The following is a 25,735-nucleotide window of genomic DNA, read 5'->3' as shown; positions in this document are numbered from 1 at the left end:
AAGGACCAAATCTTGAGCCAAAGAACTATGAGAATTCAGAATATATTGTTGAAGATATTCATGCTGCTTGGAATAAGTGGACTGAGGACTATTTAGAAATCCATAGTTACAGGGGGGCCTTATTCCCCTTTTAGTTTGGGAAATTGGGCTCATTTGCTCTTTAAAAAAAGATTTTTGATTCTGTGTATATGTGTGTGTGTGCATGTGTGTGAATGTGCATATGTGCGTGGACAGCCCATGGAGTTCAGAAGAGGACATAGATTCCCAGAGCTGGAGTTACAGGCCATTGTGGGCTGCTTGATGGGGAGGGGGTCTTTCTTCTACAAGAGCAGTACAAGCTCTTAACCACTGACATTGTATAGGACTTTTTCTAGAAATATTTGCCACATTCTTATTAGCTTTGGGATACTTTTCAGTAGAACCATTCATTTAGACCTTGTTCACTTACTAAGTCCTGTGTACTCATAGGGGTCATACTACAATCTATCTAGATTTGGCTACTATAAAATGTCAAAAAAAAATATTGGGGCTGGAAAGATAGTTCAGTGGCAAAGAGTATTTTCTGCACAAACATGGGGAACAGTGTTTGGATTTGGTTACCCATGGAGGAAGCCAGATGTCTTAGTCAGGGTTTCTATTCCTGCACAACATCATGACCAAGAAGCAAGTTGGAGAGGAAAGGGTTTATTCAGCTCACTTCCATATTGCTGTTTATCACCAAGGAAGTCAGGACTGGAACTCAAGCAGGTCAGAGAGCAGGAGCTGATGCAGAGGCCATGGAGGGATGTTCCTTACTGGCTTGCTTTCCCTGGCTTGCTCAGCCTGCTCTCTTATAGAACCCAAGACTTCCAGCCCAGGGATGGCACCACCCACAAGGGGCCCTACCCCCTTGATCACTAATTGAGAAAATGCCCCACAGCTGAACCTTATGGAGGCACTTCCCCAACTGAAGCTCCCTTCTGGATAACTCCAGCCTGTGTCAAGTTGACACACAAAACTAGCCAGTACACCAAATATCGCACAAACACCCTCTTCTGACCTCCATGCATAGACCAGGATACACACATATACAGGCACAGATACACATGTGCCCCAACACAAAAATACATAAATAATTCAGTCATAGCAGAGGGCACTTCTCACCAACAAAATGTGAGTTCTGCTCTGACTGCAAATTCAGCAGATGCTCCATGGTGCTAAGTATTCGTGCACACAAAATTACCTGCTTAGAATCAAGGGTTGATATCTAGACAGATACCCCAAAGTCTGTGTGAAGGCTGAGCATCATGCTGAGAGTTCATGAGTTAATAAAGTCAGCTGTATATTGATGACGTCATGGTTCCTCATATGTCCTTCCAGGGCATAGTTCTGTGTCACTGAATGAGTGCAGGAGAAACCTTATTGAAGTAGTTATCCATGATTCTTAGAAGGTACGAACTACCAAGAGGAGGTACAAAGCACAATTATTTTATTTAAAAGACATGAACTCTCATTATAATGTTGTGATTTAACAAATCACACGTTATATTCCTGCTTTGAGCCTCTGAATTTTATTTCTATTATTTGTTGGAAAGTAAACTTTTTTTTCAACATTATTACTCCTTTAATCTACTTATCCAATTTTAAATGGGAAATGATTTTTGTTATATACTCAGTAGCTGAAACCAAATAACAGTGGATGTTTGTAATCAATTGAATTTATAATCATTTCTAGGGAAAAAAAAAACCCAAAGGGTTGATTTTAGACTGAATCCAGCTATGGAGACAGGCCTAGGGTAATGAGTTCAAATCTTAGCAGTTTCTAGTCAGTAGCCAGTGCAGGGCATTGAACTTCATAGTGCAATTAATAAGCAGGACACATATTGCTGGCTCCACATTGTTTTCCCTTCTGCTTTTACTATGGTGGTTTCACTCTCTCTGGTCCATTCACGAGCTTCTTACAAATGGACATAATCTATGACCAGAAGAAAAGACCTGAGGAGCTACACAGTATTCATCCTGCCCTGTCTAGCCGTGAGCACACACCATGTCACGTGTCCTCACTGCTGACAGCATTTAGTGTGGCTCTTTTGTCTCCCAGGGTAATGCATTTGGCTATCACAGATCTAAAGCCACAGTAAGATAGAGTAAGTATTGGTGGGCCACATGAAGAAAGTTTCAGTTACTGGAAAAGACAGGGCAAAGGTTGCCACAGCCCTGAGAGAGTGAACCCTGGCAGAGGTGTTCCTGTCACTGTACCGGCTTTGCAGTCCTGCAGAACACATCCTGGAACCCTAATGGTTCAACATCAAGGAGAAAGTACAAATGCATTCTTAAAATACCAGTAATTCTTAAAATACAGCAGAAGTCGGAAGCGTCTCTACAGTAACTGCCTCAAGCTCACAGCTCCCTGTTTAGTAGCATGTCCTGGCAAGATGAACTGGGTAGAGCCACCCTGAGGAGTTGACAGAGGGCAGCAGTGCACAATTTTGAGTGTGCGGCACTTGGCTGTTAACAGAAGAGCCTGAAGAGACTAAGCCCTTAAAGCAATCGTGTAACAGTGGATGATGGCAGAGGAGGAAACCAAGGCTTTCAGCTTTACTCTCAATGGGTTTTCTTCTAAAAGCACTTACCAAGTGCCAGGCCCCCAGAGCACTCATTACTTCTAATGTCTTCGTGGTCTCTCCTAAACAGCCATGTGCGAGCTTTTTTCTACCTTTCTGCGGCAGAGCATGCCTGCCTCTTGCATTGGCAGTGAGACAGTTTCCCGTCTGCTCTTACTGAACATGAGATTTTTTTACTTCATCAAATTCTAAGTTTTACTTATTTTGAGTTCTGTGAGTGGTGGTGGGGAGGCATGCATGTGGAGGCTAGCTTTGTGGAGTCAGCTCTCCCCTTCTACCTTTGTGTGCAGTCCGAGGATTAAACTCAGGCCTTCCAGCTTGTGTGGCAAGTTCTTTTCCTGGCCCCACATGCAACCTACTCCTTCCACAACTTTACACCCCACCAACTCTTATCTTTCCAAGCTCTCTCATCCAAGAATCTTTATTTAAAAGTTTTTATTGTTATGGGTGTGGGTGTTTTACCTGCATGCATGTCTATTCACCACACATGTACAACACCTGTGGAGGCCAGACAGCATCAGATCCCTGAGGACTAGAGTTACACAAGATTGTAAAGCTAGCACGTGGTTGTTGGGAATGGAATCAGGATCCTCTGGAAGAACAGCCAATCCCGTAACTGCTAAGCCATTTCTCCAGCTCAGGATCTTTTTCCTTATATCCTGAACCCTGATTTCTCTAGCTTCTCCCATGGTTTTGACCATCAGTATCCTTCTCATGTCTGAAATCCTGCCTGAGACGGTGCTCCGTTGACCTTGTGCTTCACAGAGCCATTGTCACTTTCCTTCCTCTCTGTTCACTCTTCAAAAGGAGACTCTTTACATTGCTCAGCCTCAACCATTCCTGACCCATCTTCTACACTCTGCATAACTGAAACTATTCCATTGTCCACTTCTGTCGTTTTTCTTAACCTCAGACTCCATACATCCAAATACCAAACCTCTATGCTCCCTTCTCCCACAGGTCTGTATATGCTGGCCTCTAATTGTATTCCTGCTCTAGGGTTTATAGAAAATGTGGTCATTGCCACTCCCTTCTCTTAACATTGAATAACTTGCCACTTCCTCTGAAGCTGGCCTCCAGAAAATACCTGGTCCCCAATTCTGCTGTCTTCAAACAGCAGACTCTCTCCGTGGGACTACTCCAACAGCTCCTCTCAGGTCTGAGACTTCAGTCCCCTCTGTACAGACCTAATATGGACACAGAGTCCATGCCCACTGGTTCTGTACACGAGGCCTTTCTTAGTATAATGTCATTCATTTATTTATGCCCCTTCAAGAGCAGCCTGAATCTGAGCCTGCAGCCTCGTCCTTAGCTCACCCGTACCACACTGCACCCCCACCCCTTACAAAACTGGGATTCAAATCCCTGGGAAAAAAAAAAAACCTCATTCCTTTGGAGCCTTCCCCCAAACTCTCCAGCCCAAAGAAACCTCTCCTCTGCCTCTTTATCCTTTGGCTGTCTCTAAGAACACAGCAGCTCTGCCTCTATGCTACCCAGAGCCACCAGCGTCATCAGGGAATAATCTCTGACTGGTGTATCACCACAGACCAGACAACCAATAACATTTATGCTAAAATTAACTTTACCTAAAGAACGTTTCCAATACGCTTGCCCTATTGTGGTACTGCACTGCTGGCAGGCCATCAACAGAGGCTGTCTCCACCAACCTGTACACACAATGGTGATCTGTGGAATCATCCTAGAAATTAATCACTGAAGTTTGACTTTCTAAAAGTAAGTAATCATTGTATCCTTACCTCTTGAAGTCTGGATGGGGTTTAAGTGTTTGCTGTAAAAAAAAAAAAAAAAAGGTTCAGAAACAAATGGTACAGGAAAAATCCATCCAATTTTTTCATGTGTTCAAACAGTGACTGGAAAACTGCCAATTCACTGGTTAGCTTTAAAGCCAGTAGTTAAAGGACACGATGGCACTGACTTTCAGGCCAAGCCAGCACATAACAAGATGGTAGTGGACTTTTCCACCACATTAATGTTGTCTCAACTAGCCTATGTCTAGATTAATGTTTAATGTCTCTGTAGATTAATGTTGTATGTGCATAGTGCTACAAATTGCCATTAAGTAAGTTTACACTATTGGTGTAGCAAACTGGAGCACAGGAGCCATCTTAACCACATGTCCCAGTCAGGATACTGCTGCGAGATGATCCAATACCACATCCCCGACACCATTACTCAAGTCCCTTAGATCTTGTCTTATTGACAAATGTGCTTCTTTCTTGTCACAGACAGTCATGGACACATTGATCCCTCACTGAGACCCCTGTGGGACTTGGCTTTCCTTGGCAGCTCCTATGTGATGTGGGAGAAGACGACCCAGTTTCTGCACTACTACTTGGTCCAGCTCAGCAGTGTGAAGCAGTTGGTAAGAACCTGAATATTAGCTGGGCCAGCCTAGCCACCATGCGCCCAGTGCTCTGGGCTGAACAGATGGGAATGGCGAGAGTTTTAATTACATTTCATTCACTCAGCAAATGTCTGAGTGACTGCAGTGGCCTGGGTATTGTTTTAGGGATTGAGGGGGCAGCAGTGAACAAAACCACATTTGTTGACTTTAATAAGAGCATCCTAGAAAAAAAAAAACAAAGAGTTGATACAGCGATGAATATGTATCAAACGGTGATGGGGAGTGCCTGTGGCAAAAGAAAAAAAAAATTCAGGGAGAAGGAAATACAGAATCTTGAAAGGCAACTTCCATAGCAAAGTAAGGCTAATGGAACCAGAGCTGGCATTGGAGCAGAAGCCAAAAGGCACAAAGAGCAAGAGAAGGGAATCTGAGACAGGGAAACCTCGGCCGCAGGGCGGCTGATGGGTTGAAGGAGTGGCAAGGCTTGTGTGGCTCTACAGAGTGAGCAGGGAGCCCGCAGGAAATGAGATGAAATGGCAAGAAGTGGAGGGTGTCTGTCCTTGTAAGTCCCGATTTGTCACTGGTCCAAGCCTGACTTTATCCTGTTAGCAGATGTGATTTCCCCAGGATCTTTCTGGCTCCACTCTGAGAACAGACTACCATGAAACAAGGGAGGAAGCAGCAAGGCTTGGTGGTGGCCTGGACCAGGGGTAGCAATGGAGGTCTTGGAGTATCTGGATTCAGGCGAACTGACAATCTTGTAGGTGGTATAAAAACATCAGAAGATGGTAAGAGGTGAAGGATGAGTTTTAGGCCCAAACCGGGAAAGAGATTTCTATTCCTTGATTGGGAAAGACATCAAGAACAGTTTTAGAGGAAGCCATCTTGATTTGTGGCAAGAAGACAATCTGTACAGTCATCTAACCATAGAGGTTTGGGTTTAAGAGACAGGCAGGGATGGCTGTAATCATGTCGTGATGATGGTGTTTAAGGCCACTGACTGCGAGAGATCACAAGTGGCAGTGTACATAGTTACATAAGATTTAGTCTGGTACTCTTCCTACCTTAGATCTGGCAGCAGAGGGCCCACCTGGAGGGAAAGCAGACACCAGCAGCCAGACACTAGTCACACATGACACCAACACAGGTGGGAGCCAGTCTCAGTGCTCGGGTATCCATTATGTCCCCTCAGAGAACAGTCTGAGCCAAGGGTGGCAATGGGAGGAATCCTGGGAATGTGAGGTGGACCCTGCTGGTTAATGTGGGGATCTGCACAAGGGCTTGTTAGCAGGGAGAAGTAGGCAAACAGCTGCCTTTAACCAGGGCTGGGAATTTTCTCAGGTAAATGTGATAGAGGGAGAGAGGGGTTTTCCCAGAGTAAAAGCCAAACCAGCTGTAAGAAGTACTTACTAACAGAAAACATTTTCACTATTTACCCATGAATGGGTTATCAGTATTTTCTGAGGAACCTGCCAAATATTTGGCATTTTTAATGCTAATAATAATTTTGTCTCCTTTCCAAAGACCATTGTAAAACAGGCATCAGATAGAACTTTTTTTTTCTTCTTTACTGATATTTTCAGAGAGTGCTTTTAAAGAGCAATTACCCTCTAATTGATTATTGCTATGTAACAAGAAATGGACTTTTGTTAAGTCTCCCTCACTCTCTCACTCTAACAGGGCTCATGGAGCTAATAAAGCCAAGACAGCTCAGGGGTAGGAAGTTTGTGTGAGGCGGGTTGCCTATCGCTTCCCCTGAAACTTTCTGAATGAGAATTACTACCTGAATTCTCAGGGTTAAACTTACCTGCTAGTGCTATGGTATAAGGAAATACAAACTTCTAAACTTATAGCCCTATATGAACAAGACCCGTCATACAACCACAGTTACTTCCTTAGACCCAAAGAACAAATGACATTCCCAATACCAGCAGGGCTGCGCCAAGGACAGGGGAGTTTATCAGCGAAGGAAAATGGGGATAAGGGCTTTCACTGTACCCCCAGCTGTTGTTACAACTTGACGAAAGGAAAACTACACGTTATTCTGATTCCAACTTACCAAATCTTGTAACCACTCTTATAACTTTAATCTTTTCACAACCTATTTTTAGTGGGAAAGAAAGAATACAGGGGAAATGGACCTGTTTAGAAAGGTTCTTTTTTTTTCTTTTTAAAGATTTATGTATTTATTATATGTAAGCTGTCTTCAGACATCCCAGAAGAGGGCATTAGATCTCATTACAGATGGTTGTGAGCCACCATGTGGTTGCTGGGATTTGAACTCAAGACCTTTGGAAGAGCAGTCAGTGCTCTTAACCACTGAACCATCTCTTCAGCCCCAGAAAGGTTCTTTGGAGCAACTCCTGTCTGTGTTGTCTGGAAATACACAGTTCAGTTCACAGGTTGGCAGGGGTGGCTCGAACCACTGGAAAACACTTCACGGATATACCTGTAGTCCAGTTCAATAGAGTCAGGATAGCAAACACGAATCAACAGTGGTGTCACTACTTAGCAGAGACAGCCAGGCCTCAGCCTTGGCTTGAGTCAGCAGGAGGGACCCAGAGGGACACCATGAGAAGTTCTCGGCTATGCCTTTCTCAGCGAAGTGAACATCGTCAAAGATGTGAGACCCACAAGTGTTGCACCCCTAGCTCTATAAGCAAGCCTAGCTCAGCCTCTGTCACTGTCCCTGAAGTCCTATTTATACCCTCCAAACATCATGTGTCCTCCACGGGTCTTGTCTGAGCATGTGCAGCTGTCTCAGCTGACTTCACTCTGCCAATCAGCCCTAGTCCTTGGAAGCAGCAAGAAGCTGGAGCACACCATCCGAAGTTTTTTGGTGCGTTCCTCTCTACGGACTCCCAACAAAAGCAGCTCAACTATGCGATATAAGGCAGACCAATACATGTGTGTCATTAGCAAAGACTCCTTCATCATGTATCCTTTTACGCTTGTCTTCTCCTGTGTCGTCTTCAGTGAAACGTTCCTTCATGAGTCTGCCTTAAGTCTTTCACCTGTGTTACTCCATGCTTGCCCCAGCAAAACACCATCCAACTGACTTTCCAAAGAACCCTTAAGTTTCCACTTCACACTCAAAAGTATCTGACCCTAGCCCTAAGTATCTACCAGATTGCCACTCACTCTTAGTCAGTTCCAGGCTTAATTCCAGCTTATGGTCTCCCTCCACTAACCCAAGATACATAACAGAAATTACATCAGCAGCCATATCTACTCTTCTGAGAAGTCTCTTTTTGATCACGTATATTAATAGCATAAGCCTACTTACTCTACTAAAACCACGTTGGTTCTATTAGGGCTTAGTCTCTCCCTTTAGGAGATAGAGGGGACATGGAGTGGGGGGGGGGTCGCAAAAATGGAGCCAAACAAGGCTCCCTCACGGTTTCCAGGAAGAGTAAAGTGCTAAGTTACAGAAATAAAATAATAATAATAATAAATCACCATCAATCTGGAATATAAGCACTTGGCATTGTGGTAATTTGAATAGAAGCCAAAGAGGTTATTTCTAAATAATATTAAAAATAATGACTTCTTGGCAGGGCTTGACCTGGAAAGGGCAGACTGTGAGGTATGCTGTTTACCTCTGCAGCTCTGTATCAAGCTGTGCTTCGGGCTTGGTTTCAAGGGCCCACCCTTCTGAAGGAAGGATGCATACATACAGGCAGCGATGCAAGCACTGCTTCAGTAGCTTTAGTAAGGAACATCGTAGGCACAGCAGATAACTAACTTACACATTTAACATGGGTGATACCTCTCCTTTTGTCATTGCTGCGGGATGAACCTATAGCTTCACCCACGCGAGGCAGGCAGGCTCCCTGAATTACATGCAGCCTTGGCACTACTCTGTGGTTTGAGCAAAACAGATTAGTAAGTAAACAGATTAGTTGGAGTTCTATTATTTATGTAAAGCCCAGCCTGGTTTTACCTATAACTTGAAGACTACCATAATATCATTAAAAAAAAAAAAATGCTGCTTTTAAAGCCAAGCATGGTAGTACTTGCCTTTAATCTCATTATTTAGGAGGTAGAAGCAGGAAGGTTAGGAGTTCAAGACCTGCCTCAGCTACAGAGTGTCAGGCCAGTGTGGGCTGCATAAGACTGTATCTCAAAGATATGCACATAAAAAAAATGTTATTTTCAAAAGCAGAATAAGAAAGTACTGCCTTGAAAAGATGTCTGTAAGTAAAACCAGTTTTAAAGGTTTAAGAATTCCTGGGAAAGCTGGGCCTTGAGAAACGGTACAGGCCGCAGCAGTCTGTGTCAGGGGTCCACTGATGGGCAACTTAGGAAAGATCAGCTTTTCCTTCCGAAGAGAAGATAGTCATTAAATGAGGGCCAAGCAAGGCCAAGTACACACCTCCAAACCATACAAACTGATAGTTAGCCCCTTGACCTGTGGGGTGCGGCTCAGGCACGGTATTTGTTCATAAGCCTCACACATTCTCTGGTGTGCTTTCCCTCTAGTTTGCTCGTGTACGGTATAAAGGCTCTGTCAGTTGTTGTTCTGTTCTATTTAGGGAACAGCAACAAAAACATGCCCGCACATGTTCAGAATCTATATTTTCTATTCTTGGTTATACAGATACAGAAGGGTAACTGTAAAAGAAGTGCTGGTAACTTATTCTCTAATGAAAGACAGTGTTCCCTGGTGAATTCTGATTGTGTGGCTTGTGCCTCAGTTGTCTGAACACCCCTGTGTATACTATACTATACTGCCAGGCCAGAGAGAAACCTACCCAATAACGTACAAGAGCAGTCTCTGATGTATCCGTCCCTTTTGCATCTTCCTCTATAGCTCTCTCCTCACCTAGTGTAGAAGGCTTGTGAAATCCCCACCGAGAAGAAAAGCAAAGACCAAACCCAACATTTCATTAATACCCAGTCTAAAGACCGAAGGTTTTTTTTTTTTTTAAATCCTATTTTTACTAGTTAAGTATCCTTGATCTATAAAAATAAGAAATACAAAAAATTAACTAGGAAATTGACTACTAAAGTTTATAGAAAACAAAAAGTGAGGACAAATGCCCACCAGCCAAAACATACCTAACATATTGGTTTTAACAACATTATGGGAGGGCTTCATGCAGCACATGTGAAGGACATGGAGGCTGGAGTCAGACCTAGATTTGAATCCTGTAAGACAGAAGAATCACATGAGACCGTGTATTGACTGCCCGTGGCAAGCCCTGTAGAAAGCGTGCTTTTCTCCAGTAGCAGAGAAGAGCACAGCGAACACATCAGAGTAACTAGATCACTAAGATTGCCAGAAGATTCTCCTTATCCTCACAGACTTCAGACTTTAGCCAAACCCATAAATACCAGAGAGGAAAAGCTTTTAAGGACTTCCAACCAGACTTCCTTTGTACTGAGTAACAGAACCTGTGACCGACTTCTAGAACTAGGTCGGGAGCACCACGTGTTTCAGCCAAGGCACCGCCCACTGGAGTCACATGGCACAGCCTCACAAATCCTGTTTTCCTTTCTCTAGAAAACGGAGGACGACAGCATTGATCTTGACTTCACTGTTCTACTTCATGAATTCTCCACACAGGTAAGATGCAAAGTTGTGTATCGAATTGTTTTTATTTTAAGTTTTTCAAGTTTATAATATTTAGGCCTTTACTTCCTAGGAAATCATTCCCTGCCGTATTCACTTGGTCTGGTACCCTGGTAAGCCCCTTAAAGTAAATTACCACTGTCAAGAGCTACAGAGCCCAGAAGAAGCCTCTGGAACTGCGGAAGCATCAGCTATGGCACCAACAGAGTTCAGTAATTTCTAAACAGAAGAAATGATCTGCTTCTATTATCTTCTAAACAGAATGACTCCACTAGCTGACTTCATCACTCCTGTATAAAAGCAAAGGTCCGGGCATTCTAGCAACCCAGGCAAGCTTGCAATCAGAAGCCGGTGTTCAGACCCCCTGTCTTGTTTTTCACCTGACCTGGCTTGGTGCTGAACTCTGCAAGCAGGTGCACACGTACCTGATGGGGCTTGGCAGTCTCAGCACATCCACCACACAGCAGGTGGATGGATCCACAATTGCTTTGGGAAAGGGTTTCATCTTTTTGTTCTGAGTTTGAATTTTTCATTACTCTGGACATATTGTGGTTATTTTTTGTTGCTAAATTGTTCTTACTTACTATGTCAGCTTTTTTTTTTTTTCAGTGAAAGTAAACTGTAGGGAAATACTCCTAGTCTCAGACAAATATTTCCTCTTAACGTGATACCCACTTTCAAATAAATGTTTATATTTCTAAATAATAAAATGTGTTTGTAAATTTTGATATGCATGGAAAAGTTGGGCTAACCTGGAATTAAATTAAATCCCAATGCTGATTCAAACCTTATAAATGCCTCACATGATCAAAGCTGCAGACACACAAAGAAACATTAATATAGTTCAGAAAGTACCATATACTTATTGTTATTCATTAGGACAACCAGGACCCAGTGTTGGTGTAAATAATCTATAAAAGCCAACATAATATGTAACGATCAAATTCAGTGACGAACCTCCTCAGGATGGGAAGAACTCATCCAGGGAATGTCACCATAACTTGCCTCTCACAATTATTAAAATTTAATGGCACACTTATGTCATTGTCTTAAACCCTTGAGCCAGGTTCCTGGGCCACTGACTGATTGGGAGGCATCAGCCTCAAAATAAAAAATGCACACAGAGACAGCCTTTCGATGGATGAGGTCATGTCCCACTCTGCCCACCTAGAGTTGAAAATACCAGAGGCTTGAAATGCAGTTAATACACCTGACCTAAACAGCCCAGTTTAGCAACATCATAGACTGCTGTTTACCCTAATGCTGTGTCCACTAGAGTTGTGTCCAGCTGCTACTTCCCCAGATTCCCAGAGTCTCATATAATATATTCATAGGTGAGACCAAAATTGTCCGAATGGTTTTCCAGAGAGAACACCATTTTCTTATCACTGTCAAGGCAATTACTAAAAATGGACCATAGTACTTAGTCTGTACTATTAGATAATGAGAACGTTTACTGTACAGATAAAGATTTTAGACAAGGGTACTTGTGTACTTTTTTTCTATTTACCTCCCCAATATCCGTTCTTTTCAACAAGTTCTAAATCCTCTGCATAATCCTAGAAGACACGCAGAAGCTCTCCCACCTGGGCAACAGTGAAGACAAAGTACTTTTTAAAAACACTCCAGAAGCAATATATAATGGCATGACTGCATTGAGCCAAAAATCAAGCCAACGGACAGGTTTTCTAACCGAAGTTCCCTACATGACCATTCCATATAGATCCTATGAGCACTATATACATTACAGCACGCTGCTGTCCTGTGAACTCTTAACTGTTCTTTTAACATCCTCCTATAAGGTATTTCAGCTTTAGGATTTTAACATATCGAATCTTAAATTTGGCAGCCACCAGAAAGGAGTGAATTGGTGACAGGTTGGGATTATCCCATTGCAGAAGGTAGGTCTCTATGTTGCTGAAACAATACATTATAGCAGTAAGGTATTTCTTACATTCAAAAGACATTCTCCATCAGGCTTTAAAGTGACCATAATTTAGCCAAGTAAGCAAACATAAGCCTTAAACAGACTAATTTTGGTATAAAGTGTGAAGAGGAACCACAGGCCAAGCCCACAAAGCTGAAGCAGCTAAAACTCTCAGCACCATTGCCAGCACATTTTTCCTAACAGAGCGCTAAGGATGTGAGCTTGATTTCATTAACATTGATTTTACTGGCTAACATCAGAGCAAGTACTTCATTTGCATTGGCATAAAATAAAACTGGACTCCCCAAGCCCTCTTTGTGTTAGGAGAGTAAATTCTGAGCCACGGAGCCAGCCACAGTTGCATTTAGCATCACATGCATTGAACGTCTCCAGAACTTTCAGAATTTCAAGATATATCAAAAGTAGCACCAGGATTTTTATTCTACTCAGTTTCAATTTTTTGTACTCGAATGGTAAATTTTTTAGATAGTACACATGGTGGTTTAAATGAGAGCTGCCCCTTATAGGCTCACAGATTTGAATGCTTGGTCACCAGGGAGTAGCACTATTTGAAAGGATTAGGAGGTGTGGCCTTGCTAGAGGAAGTGTCACTGGGGGATGGGGCTTTGAGGTTTCAAAGGCCTGAGTCAGGCCCAGTGTCTCTCTTGTCCTGCTGTCTGCATAGTCAGATGAAGAACTCTCAGTGACTTCTTCAGTACCTTTTCTGCCTGTGTGCTGCCACCATGATAATGAATCAAACCTCTGAAACTATAAGCCAGCCCCAATTAAATAAATGCCTTCAAATATGGGAGCCACCATGGCTGTTCACAGCAACAGAACACTAAGACGGTTCATTTGAAGGTCAATATAAATGTCTACACTTGGACTTGAATGTCAGTCCTTCAAGACACCATACTTTTTCTCAGTTTAGAAGTTTCTGGTCAGTTCTGTGACCTTCCCTAACTTTGAACAAGACTCAGCCACCATGCTCCCTGATCTATGCATGAGATTTCTAGGAGTATAAGTTGCTTACTGCAGTGAAACATTGCAAAATTAGCTGAAGACTTAAAATTCTGACTCAACAATGTATTTCAGCAATGCAAAAGAGCTACCTTCTGCAATGGGATAATTCCAACAGGTCACAATTCACTCCTTTCTGATGGCTGTGCCAAATTAAAGATTCCATACGTTAAAATACTAAAATGCAAAAATTCCTAATTTTCAAAACTGATTAAATTGTACTGATTCACAAGCTACACAATTAAGCGGGAAGAAAAAGAATAAGAGAAAACTCAAATGTATTTCTTTAATGTCAGTTATCAGCTGAAGAGACAATACCCCAAATGTGGTATCACACAAAAGAATATTGATATTATACATTAGAATTGCAAAAAACAATAATTGCAGGTCTTGGGCCTATGTGACACCGCAGTGGTCTTTAACATCAAATGCATGCTGGAATCAACTGGAAATGTTCCAGGGAGCCTGGATATCTGGAAGTGGAACTGGGTGGATCGTCACTTAAAGCTCCTGAGAATTTTTAAGTGAGTCAGGAGCGAGCAGCCACACAGCAGTTGTTAGGCCTCTAGTGTGGCCTCTCCTCAACACAAGCTAACACTTTCTTTAAATTAGCTAAAACTATATTTCATGATAGTGGCATAAAAATCCTCATTTATTAATATCTACATTAATCTTTTCTATGCTATTGACTTGTTTGGTCTTTACCATCCACCCATCACTAGTCTAATGAGCTAGCAACAGATGTGGGCTCTGTTACTGGAACTGTTCCTATGGGATCCTGTTCTAGCCACACTCCCATGTTGGCCCATGCCATTGCCTATGAAATGTCACTAATGGATTAGATACCCAGGATACCCTGCCTCCTCTTTATCTCCAAGGTTTCACTATATAGCCCTGGCTGGCTTGGAACTCACCATGTAGACCAGGTTGGCCTTGAACTCATAGAGATCTACCTGTCTCTGCCTTCAGAATATTTAGCAAATTAAAAACACACTTCTCTGATTATTCTCAATATCCAGAGACTGCATTATGTTCTATGAGACTGTTTCCTTACTGAGAATATACTCATAGTACCTAAAGCACACCACTCCCCAGATTTGATGCTTTGGTATAGCCACACACATTCCTAAGGTTATGGAGCTACTGCGTAACTGGAACCACAGGATCTATCTGGAAACTTAATAACCGCATGGCCTTCAAAGAATCTACTATCTCTGTATGTTTGTTCTTGTTACAAAGACACAGCATTTACAGGGTGATATGAATTGATTAGATACAAGAGCTCAAGGCTAGTCTTTGCCATAGGAGAGTCTGTCAAATACCCCATGGGAATTACAATTTGTCTATTTTATACAGTAAGTATAACAGACTAGGGTATGCATGTGGCATCAGTAGTTTGAGAGTGAAAAAATTCTTAAAGGGATACAGAAGAAAAGCCAACTTATGGGAAGCAAAAGCTTAACATTCATTCCTTCTTAATCTTAACGAATACAATATAGACCAAACTCTAATGGCTCCAACTGAACTACACTACATCACAATGATGAAGCAGCAACTCCACAAATTCTATTTTACCCGAATCTATGAATACAAGTAAAATAAAGAGAGCATAAGTAAATGCCTGTTCTTGTCTGATACAAGACTGCAACACTTCTGTACCCTAATACAAAAGTGGTTATACATTTGGAGGAGCCATAAACTGAAGCCACGTGCCATCTTTAGTATTTCATAGCCCAGTGAGGACTCTGAAAGTGCTCCAGGTAAGATTGTAATGATTCTCTTTTAAACAGAAAGCCTCATTAAATGATACCCCACGAAATGTCATGATGTACAACATTTACTTTCATAGCCTCTAGAGAGCGATTTTTAAAATATCAATGTATGCCACAGGGACAATGGACAACTTATGTGAAAAGCAAACCACTGAAAGTTGTTGACTCTTGAGTAGAAATGGCAGAAGCTACAGGACTATTCTGTACTGCTTTCCCAACTTTTCTGTATGTTCCATCACGATTAAAAAAAAAAATAAGGGAGCTGGAGAGGTGCACTGCCAGTAAAACACTGGACAGGCAAGCATGAGGACCCGAGTTCAATCCACTGGAACCCATGTGAGAACAGCTGGGCATGGCCCATGCCTGCAATCCCATTGCTGGAGAAGCAGAGGCAGGAGGATCCCTGAGACATTCTGCTCAGCCACACACAAGCTTCAGGCTTAGTGAGAGACTTTACCTAAAACATTAAATTGGAAGACATCTACGAAAGACAACCTCTGGCGTGTACATTCACACACAAAAGCACAGATGTACATACATGTGCACGGTGTTGTATGCCCACAATCCTACCACCTGGTGAGAGAGGACTGTGAGTTTTGAGGCCAACCTGGGCTATACACATAGCCCTATGTCCAAAAAAAAAAAAAAAAAAAAAAAAAAAAAAAAAAAAGTGAAGTAACTATATTTTAAGCTGAAAATTATCCTCTTCTTCCATTAAAGAATATTAAATGTACTTTAGTAATAATATAATTTTATTTCAGGTCTTTTACTAAACAATAAAAATAGTCACTACAGTTTAAATGCACATAGTTATCCTTTGTGTATATATAGAAGCTCCTGAACATGAGCCAACAGGGGCTCCCAAATTTGTTTCTGCCATCAGAATTCGTTCAACCGGACTCCATCATCCCTAAGTCTGGTAGTCAAACAGTCAGTATATTCAAAGTGACGAGGGTCAGTTCTTGGCTTTCCCTTTTTTTGCAGGAAGTTGACCCGTAGCTTCCAGATACTTATTGATGAGCTCTTCCTGTGTGGATGGTGAACACGGTTGGTATCTGCAGTACTCCATTGTGTACTCTCCTTTTCCCTATGACAGAGAGAAAAAGAGATGTGTGTTTGCTCATGCAAGTCAGGATGTAGTTAATGTGCACAGTACTCTTCTGAAGAGCGCTAAAGTGAGCTTTAATTCGCCTTAAAGTTGCTTACCTCTGTGCAAGACCTAAGCTCAGTGGAATAACCAAACATATTATTTAGGGGAACCTAAAAACAAACAAAAAAAATATTTTAGGACCACTAATGTTTGAGGAAAACACAGGGATATATCAATTTAATGCCTTACAATTAGCTTTCTATTAACAGTTTTAAGTTTAAAAGACACAAAAGCCAGAGCAACTTCTGTCTTATCCCAGACAGGAAACCCTATTTGGAAATTATTTTGACAGGTATAATTATACCAAATCTTTCTACAGACTGTATACCACTGATGGTCTTCCCTTCTTATCCCCACAGTACCTCCAGTTCACACAGTCATGTGTTTTTTCTGGGAAAATGTTAATGAGTTTCCACTGCCTCTGTGTGTGTGTGTGTGTGTGTGTGTGTGTGTGTGTGTGTGTGTGTGTGTGACACATTTGGCCCGGAACCCAGAGACTCATGAAGGCCCAGTGCATGCTTCCCACTGAGCTGCACCCAAGCCCTCCTTTGTGTACTTACATGATACACTGACAACAACATCTTTCTAAAGGCTAGCTATAAGGTGACCAATACTTTCTCCTCTGTGAGATTTAAGTTAAGACAGTTACAGATCAGGGAATTAAATACTAGCCTTATAACATAATAAAGCAGCTATACAAATATGGTTAAAGTAGGAAAAAGTAACTATGTGCCTATGAAACAACAAATTCACCAAAATATATATAGCCAAGATATAAAGAATCCTATGTTTCGTTTTTGCACTTAAGAGTTTCTCTCACAGAAAATTACACAAATTGCCACAAAGTAGAAGCTATAAACTCAAAAGCAAATGTTTCAGTCTGCTCCACAATTTCCAAAACCAAGCCTAACTGATTACCTTTTGTGGCTAATTAAATAAGACATATCTGTGACCCCAGAGGGGTAACCTCATGCAGCCAAGACACCAGGTTACTGTGAGTTCCAGGCTAGCCTGAGCTACAGTGTGAAGGAAACCCATGAAACTATCAGTATATACTTACATCTGCATACAACGTGAAATAGTCCTCAATTCCGTCTTGCCCTGTAATCACTCCATGGCGCCGGTTAATTCCTGCGAACACTGTTCCCTGAAACTCATTTGGGGCTATAACTTCCACAGACATAATAGGTTCAATAATACATAATGTGGCATTTGCCAAGGCTAGGTTTAAAAAGAAAAGGAAAAGTTAAGTATATTTGTTATTAAAGTAAAATTCTCTTCAGCTCTACATGAGACAGATGGCACTTTCCCAATGGTACAAAATGATAAGCTTAAAGTTCCCCTGGTCTCATTTTTCTTTTTATAGTAATGGTAACAGTTATCTATGTGAAAATTCCAAAGAGATAACATTTCACTCTGGTGTATTTCCATTAGCATGCTTTTGAAAAATTTCTTAAATCTCATTAAGCTACAGAGCACAGAAAACATCAATCATCAAGTCCGACAGTATGTACACTCTATGGCTGTGTTAATTGCTCTCTCTGGAATTGTCACTTGTGAGACAACATAAACTCATTCTTCCTTACTGGTCCTTGGCACACATGCGTATGTATACATGTATGTATGCACACACACACACACACACACACACACATCAATAACTCATCACAGGGAAAGAGAGGGTGCTTAGAAGAATCAAGTCACTTCCTAGAACTCTTTCTTTTTCTAGGCTGACCAACTCCACTGCCTGACTTAGACTCAGGCTTTTAGTTTCCATCTCTAACAAGTTGTTTTGATTTTCAAGTCTGTCCAGGTCTTTAGTTTCTTCACCAATAATTAAAAAAAATATCGGACTAGATGTTAACAACCATTTTAACATAAAACTTGTTGTATGTTTTTTAGTCCCATCTAATACACAACTACTACACTTTTTAGTTACAAATACTAATATTTATGGAAAAAGTAAAATAAAACCTCAAATATTTACACTTCAAATATTTACAAAAATTTAGTAGCGGGGCTAGAGCAGAAATATTTAGCCTCAGACTGGCTGAACTGCCCCAAATAAAAGGTTTTAAACAAAACACAGGAAAGACAACTCAGAAACTAGTTTGTTTTAAAATAACCATAGTTTTTCCAGAGGCATCAGTTTGTTCATAAGAAATTAACTAGCAGCCATTCCTGTATATTCATCTAGGCACTTCTAAAGACACTACAGACTTGAGTGCAGTCACTGTTGGAGTAACAATGTAATGCCAACCCTCAGTACCAGGAGGGGATTGGCACCAGGACCTCAACTGGGTACTCCAAACTCCAGAGATGTTCAAGTTTCTATGCCATTTATGCAATGTCTCAGTATTTGAATATAGCACTCTAAAAATTACCTATAGACTCTAATACCTAATTCAAGGTAAGCCTATGTAACAGTAATGCTGGTGAGTCTCTGCTTCAATCCACTAACAAAAACAGTAGTATCAGAAGGCTAAGGGCTAAGTGGCTGAATGAGGAGGCAGTTGCTCTGAATCTCAATTCTCTCAGCTCTAAGGTCACACCGTGAAGATAAGCTCACTTGTTGTAGTGGTCTGAATAGGTATGGGTCCCATAGACTGCTGCGTTTGAATACTTGGCTCACAGGGAATGGCACTATTAGGAGGTGAGGCCTTGTTGGAGTAAGTATGATCCTGTTAGAGGAAGTGTGTCACTGTGGGGGTAGGCTTTGGGGTCTCCCATGCTCAAGCTCCGCCCAGTGTGGAATCTAGTCTCCTTATTGCCTATGAATCAAGGTGTAGAACTCTCACATCCTCCAGCACCATGTCTGCCTGCATGCTGCCATGCTTCCTGCCATGAGATAATGGACTAAACCTCTGAGACTAAACCTAAACCTCAAGTAAATGTTTTCTTTGTAAGAGTTGCCATGGACATTATGTCTCTTCACAGCGCTGAAACCCTCAAGACATTCATGCACTCAACATAACACAGCACACACACGTCATCAATAAACTTCATGAGCAACAACTGAAGCAAACGTGTTGGGAAATAAGCAGCAAGACACAACTCCAGGTCAAAGGCAATATAACAGGAAGGACTGCACACATTGTGCCTAAAGGTAGGTAGGTATGTGCACACACATACACACACACACACACACACACACATACACACACACACACGTATGTATGTATGTATGTATATATGTATATACATACATCAATTCTTTACTGTTTGGCAAGAACTTCCTGTACTTGGTTTTATTTAATTACATTAATTAATTATTATTAATTTGTTTTGTTTTGCTTTTTTAAGACAGGATTTCTTTGTGTAGCCCTGACTCTCCCATTTGCTTTGTAGACCACCAGGCTGGTTACAAACTCAGACATCTGCTTATCTCTGATGGGATTAAAGGCATCCAATTTAAAAACAACAAAATTTATGTATTTATTTCATGTATGTGGGTATACTGTCGCTGTCTTCAGACACACCAGAAGAGGGCATTTGATTCCCATTACAGATGGTTGTGAGCCACCATGTGGTTGCTGGGAATTGAACTCAGGACCTCTGGAAGTGCTCTTAACCACTGAGCCATCTCTCCAGCCCAAAGGCATCTACTTTTAATATTTTAAAACTTCCTCTTTTTTTAGAACTTTAAAAATCAATCTTCATTTTTATTCTAAATCTAATGCCTTTTCTTTTTAAAATTACATTCTATTTTTGGCAAATATTTACATTTATTTATGAATAAAATGGAGTCCCATATATTTTTGGCTTTAATCATGAAGAAATAGTGAGATGAAAAACCAAAATTAGCTGTTTTTCATGCTAATACCTGGCTTGTCTGCACAACCTGTCATCTCAGCTGTGATCCAGGCTTCCCTATGCACACCCACTGCGCACTAACGCAGCTCACTGACATTTTCATTGCTAGATGTATATATTATGGCATAAACATCTATATTTATTTATATTTAAATATAAGAAGATTTAGAAAGGATGAAATCATGTCAATTGATGACCACATAATCTTAGCTTTATCTAATCTCTACTTCCACGAAAGTTTCAAACTTCTAGTCAAGAACCAGCATGAAACAATTGGTGCTTCTTAATTCAATTGCATTTCTAAAAAGTGATAAACTACTTAATAATTTTTTAACTTTAGGTGTATTAAATTAATGAACATTTTAAGGTCAAAAAGTGGATATTCTAATCTGAGTTATGCTCAATAACATCCACATCATTTTCTTTTCTTCAGACTGACTAAATTCCTACATCATGACTACAGGGCCTGTTTAATACACAGCTGATATAAAGAAAATGGAGGTCACTCTTTCTTTTTACAACAGAAAACTAGATTACAATCACTACGTTTAATAAAATGAGGAGTTAGCAACCTAGTAGAAAACAGCAGGCTTCCCAGCCGCTGCCTAGCAGTAAGCAGAGGTACAAACTGAGGCCAAAAGACATTTACAAAGCTCACATTACACAGTCAACAGAATTCTGATATACAGAATGCTTATGAAATAATCAAGTTAATTCCCTCCCTGTCTATTTTAACTCTTTGGTGGACATATTTTTGAACTGTAAGTGTATCAATTTTATCAGGTAAAGACACTTTATATATTGCTAAGGAGCTGACAAATACCAGGTATGGATAAGAAGGCAAATAAAATGAATTTTCTGATTTCAACGTAACTGTGAGGTTCTTTTACTGGATAATTTTCATGTCAAATTGCTTTGCTGTCATTTGTTCCCCCTGAATTAAAAGCAAAGAATCAGATATGCCTGCCCACAACATCTTAGAGTTCTAGTTCACGGTTTTAATAAATGTATGATGTGTGAGCAATACAAGGTTGACGGATTTAGCAGTTTAGCAGGAAGTCTGTGTTATAAAGTTTACTGAAGTCTTTCAAAACACTTCTCCATTCTCATAATAATGCCTAACAGTTTAAAATGTGATATTTGAAAAAATTACTTACAAATGTATGAGCTCCTTGACATTTAAATAAATCAGTTAAAATAACATGACTAATTTATCTTTAAAATACTTCTTAAAGTTCTGAGCATTTGTCTTCTTTACTGAAACTAGAACTTTACATTATATATGAACTTAAAACACATTAAAAATAAATATGCAGATAATTTAGGACAGGGCAGGCTTTGATTTTTACAAGAAAGAACACGCCCATGTGCTCTCACACTCAAATACTCAAGTACTCGTCCTCCCATGCCCGCTCCAGGCATTGATGCAGGGAAGGCTAACAGTACTGCTTCTGAGACCATGGTGGCCTCCCAAGGGAGACAGACACAGGGTTCACAGCACACTACATACCTTGTTTAAGAGCACCTTCTCCAGCTCGGATGAAAGAGATTTCATTAGAATCAACCATGTGGTGTGCTCCGTCTTGCAGAACAAACCGTAGCCCAGAGAGCTTGTGACCAGAAAGAGGGCCTTTTTCACAGGCGTCCAAAAACCCCTAACAACAAATGAATGTAACCGCAATGAGATTTCACTTGCAGAGTATTGCCCAAAATGCCAAAAAAGGTTATTGCTCAGAAATGTAATGTTCTTAGGATACATGCTGTCTTTCACCTCTCAAAATATTTCTGAGTGAGTTTACATTTAGATGAGCACTTCTGTAGAGAAGTTCAGTATCTGAAGGTGTGAGCTGGCTGGAACATGAAGTTAAGGGCACTCATCATCGTCGTCTCATAATGTCAACTTCAGGACTGACTTAATGCTCACACTCCCTTACAGAGACAGCAGAATGAAAAAATTAATTTCAGAATGAAAAAATGGAGGAAAGGCGAACTAAGGCCACTAACCTTACCAAATCTATGTGTAAGCACTGGCTGTGTCCTGAGTCCCTGTTACAGGTCCATTACTACTTTGCCATACTGGCAGATCACATCATAAAAACGTTATTGTTCTTAACAACAGTTAAAATTGTTGTTAGAATTAAAGGGAATTTCTTTTTCCCAAATGCAATTCACTTTTTAAAAGGCAGCTTCATTGAGGTATAATTGAGATATAAAAAAAAATTGCCTAGATTTAAAGAGTATAGCTAACAAGTTTGCAATTCATTTTCAGTCACTTGAATACTTATAGAACTCCCCCAATTCAGTCACACAGCTACACACACAGTGGATTATATTTCTGACATTTCAAAATTATACATTATGTATGCTTAAAACTATGTAAATTCTTCTCTTGTGTGAATTTAAGTCGTCTGATATTTACAAGTGTGTGAATGGCAAAGTATTATCTTAAAATAAGAGTATACCAAATAAAATACATTACCAAAAAATGCTAGTACCACTGAAAACAAAATTATAACCTGCTGTCCACAAACCAAACAATTGCTTAGAGTGTACAGCAGCCTGAAGCGAGCAACACGGAAAGTCGAGCAAGCTCTGGCCTCTGTGTGCGCACTGCTCTCTGCAATTCCTCCCACAGAGCCTTACCTGGCCTCAAAACATTTGAAGGGTACAGGTAACTAGTTTACTCCCAATTGACAAATTTAAAAAGGAAGCAGAGACAAATCTCTGAATTTGAGGCCATTCAGAGATACATATAGACTCTCTGTTTCAAAAAAACCAAACTAGCTCTGAACACTCATATACCAAGGAGTACATGCAGCAGCAGCAAAAATGCAGTCCCAGTACTCAGTACCCCTAAAGACTACTATAAATGTAAAGACTGACTATAACCAGTGTGGTAGTATCAGTTTATGAAGAGATTATACATTTGATTAACAGAGCACATGAACTGAGTTGGAGGGCCTAAGATGGAAAGCCGGACAGTCCTGAAAAGACAGTTAACTAAAAGGAACCATGGTAGACACAAACATGACAGAACACAAGTGTAATTTAATACCAAATAGCCTGCTTTCAAACAGAGACAAGTGCCGCAGAGCCTTGCTCAACATTACCTTTTCAACAGCGGGAACAAACTGCTTTGGAACATTGGCCCCAAATGTCTCATCGGCAAACTCCAACTTTGTGTAGTCCTCTGGGGCCAAGGGCTCCAGCACCCCTATTACTTTCCCAAACTGGCCGGCACCACCTGACTGCCTTTTATGTGTAAAATCAAACCTGCAAATGATTGGGAGAAAACAAATAGCATTAGTAATTAGCAAAATGAAATAAACTCCCATTGATTTACAGAAAATCCACATTTCATTGGGTGTTTATTTTTTTGTGAGTTTTTTGTTTGTTTGTTTTGTTTTCGTTTTTTACTTTTTCCTTTGACTGTGATGGCCATACTATGAAATTTTATTACAGAAGTTATTTAGAAGAAATTCTTTTCTAGTCTTACTCCGGGGTGAAAGTGAGACATACCACCTAAGTAAGTTGTTTCTTTCTTCTAATACAAGGCTCAGTCTGAGGTATCTAATAACGTACATTCCAAAGAGCTCAACCAGTTCTGGAACACTGCCCTTGCATGTCACACTGTGTAGTAATCAAGGAATATTTCTTAGAAATAAAAACTCTGATGGCCATAATTAGTCATTTAGACAGTTCCTACTTGGTTTTACTATTTGGCATTATTGACTTCGGTGATTTAAATTGTGAGCCAGATGTAATAATACCTGAAAATGATTAATGACAAATGGCAGTGATAAACACTTTCCATAAAGGCATAAAGGCTTTCCAAAAGAAATGAAGACAACTTAGTGTTTACTTCAAGCCTCTGGACAGAGTATTTTACACAAGTACTGCACATCAGAGACCCAAGCTCACAGGCGGCTATTTCTTAGGAAACACAAGAACACAAGCCAGCTGCTTCTTCCTTTAACCTGGAACTTTCAGAGGACAATCACTTTTTATTTACAGAATGGACATTAGTGGGTGAGTCTCTAAGTGACTTGGGAAAAGGCAATGTACATAATGGTAGGAGATGCAAACTTGGAAGGGGCAGACTTCCTAAACAGCCCAAGTGTAAATGCTAACTGCCTTTGAAAAGTCTTCCGGTGGCCAAGAGCTCCAGGATGGGCTGGGCCACCCCAAGGAGTGAGAATGGAACTTTCCTAGGAGGGAAAAACCGCATCCGTCAGACGCAAGAGTCAAGCTGAGGGTGAAAGAAGCACCATGATCCTTTCAGATCGGGTCAGGTCGGGCCAGAAGCACAGAGGAGGGGTCCAAGTGCCGCACACAGGCTCCACCAGGTACCCAGCATTCCCCAAGGTACTGAGCAGTCAGTCTCAGTCTAACAACAACCCAGCATCCCTATAGAACAGCCTTGGCTGAACAGATGGCTCAGCAGAGAAACCAGCTTGCCACCAAGTCTGATGATGTGAGTTCAATCCCTGGGACTACATGGTAGAAACAGAACAAGGTCCCTCAAGTTGTCCTTTACCTCCACATTGCTGCCTCAGCACACACATATCCCTGTACACAAACAAAATAAAATAAAGTATGACAAATTTTAATGATAAGTAGTCTATATCTGTACTATGTAGATTAACTATATGATTACAACGAATCACAGCTACTTAAACTTAACTGAAAATTCTACAACATAACAACTCGAGTACAGGGCACTTGAAGCACTGCCCACAAAGCTGGGAGGGGCAGCACAGGGCACTCCAGCACTGCTAGTTCTTCAGGCAGCAGTGTCCTAAGGATTAGCCCACAGCCAATGTCACTTATGAATGAGAGGAAGGCAAGTGAGAGAACATGTCGGTGTCAGGTTGTATTAAATAAACACTTTGCATGGACTAAACCCAGAAAGCAATTAATTCTGTTTCTGGTGTTTATTTTATAGGTGTGAGACCTGAGAGAGGGAGACAGGCTAAGTAACCAGACAAATGCAACTGCTACCCACCACCAAAGCCAGGGTTTACATCAACAGCAATACCCTTAACCAAGCATTTTCCTAGAATGCTAACAGGAAAATATAGACTGACCAGGCCCCTGATTGACATTGACACGGTCACTTTGGTGTCACTGGTGGGTACTGCACGAGAACAGACTGAAAGAGGAGACTGACTGACTGGCAGGCACGCTGAAGGGCAAAGACAAGCCTAGAGTCACACTGCTGGCAAATGGTGAAAGACTTTGTCAAAATACCATGTCATATCAAATCTAGGGTTAATAAGAATTGTGGTTGTTTTTTTTTAATCTATAATTTGTAGATTTATTTTTACTTTTTACCTTTTTTTGAGACAGGGTCTCACTATTTTGCCCTGGGACATCTGAAACTCTCAAGAGATCCCCCTGCCTCTGCCTTCTAAGTGCTTGGATTAAAAGCATGAGCTACCATGCCTGGCCATTTCAATTTTATATTCATACTAAGTTATAAGCCACAGTATTTTTATCTTGTTTAATGC

General features: G+C 40.9%; 2 protein-coding genes across 3 annotated transcripts in view; one reads left to right on the top strand and one right to left on the bottom strand.

Moving 5' to 3' along the window:
• The window catches only part of Rarres1 (retinoic acid receptor responder 1), a 35,596-nt gene extending 24,348 nt beyond the window's left edge, over window positions 1-11,248 (top strand). For both annotated transcript variants that reach the window (XM_031374055.1, XM_031374054.1), the window contains 3 exons: window positions 4,850-4,986; window positions 10,475-10,537; window positions 10,617-11,248. In XM_031374055.1, the coding sequence (XP_031229915.1) occupies window positions 4,850-4,986; window positions 10,475-10,537; window positions 10,617-10,766 (350 nt within the window). In that variant the 3' untranslated portion in view covers window positions 10,767-11,248. The remainder of the gene's footprint in view (window positions 1-4,849; window positions 4,987-10,474; window positions 10,538-10,616) is intronic.
• A 4,752-nt stretch (window positions 11,249-16,000) lies between these two features.
• Gfm1 (G elongation factor mitochondrial 1) overlaps window positions 16,001-25,735 on the bottom strand; it is a 46,967-nt gene continuing 37,232 nt past the window's right edge. The window contains exons 14-18 of the mRNA XM_031374052.1: window positions 23,336-23,498; window positions 21,736-21,880; window positions 17,473-17,633; window positions 16,469-16,522; window positions 16,001-16,349 (exon numbers count right to left, since the gene is read on the bottom strand). Of these exons, the coding sequence (XP_031229912.1) occupies window positions 16,218-16,349; window positions 16,469-16,522; window positions 17,473-17,633; window positions 21,736-21,880; window positions 23,336-23,498 (655 nt within the window). The 3' untranslated portion in view covers window positions 16,001-16,217. The remainder of the gene's footprint in view (window positions 16,350-16,468; window positions 16,523-17,472; window positions 17,634-21,735; window positions 21,881-23,335; window positions 23,499-25,735) is intronic.

This window comes from Mastomys coucha, unplaced genomic scaffold, assembly GCF_008632895.1.
Source record: "Mastomys coucha isolate ucsf_1 unplaced genomic scaffold, UCSF_Mcou_1 pScaffold16, whole genome shotgun sequence".
Taxonomy (NCBI): Eukaryota; Metazoa; Chordata; class Mammalia; order Rodentia; family Muridae; genus Mastomys; species Mastomys coucha.
The sequence above is the reverse complement of the archived record's forward strand: the minus strand, read 5'-3'. Positions and strand labels throughout refer to the sequence as shown.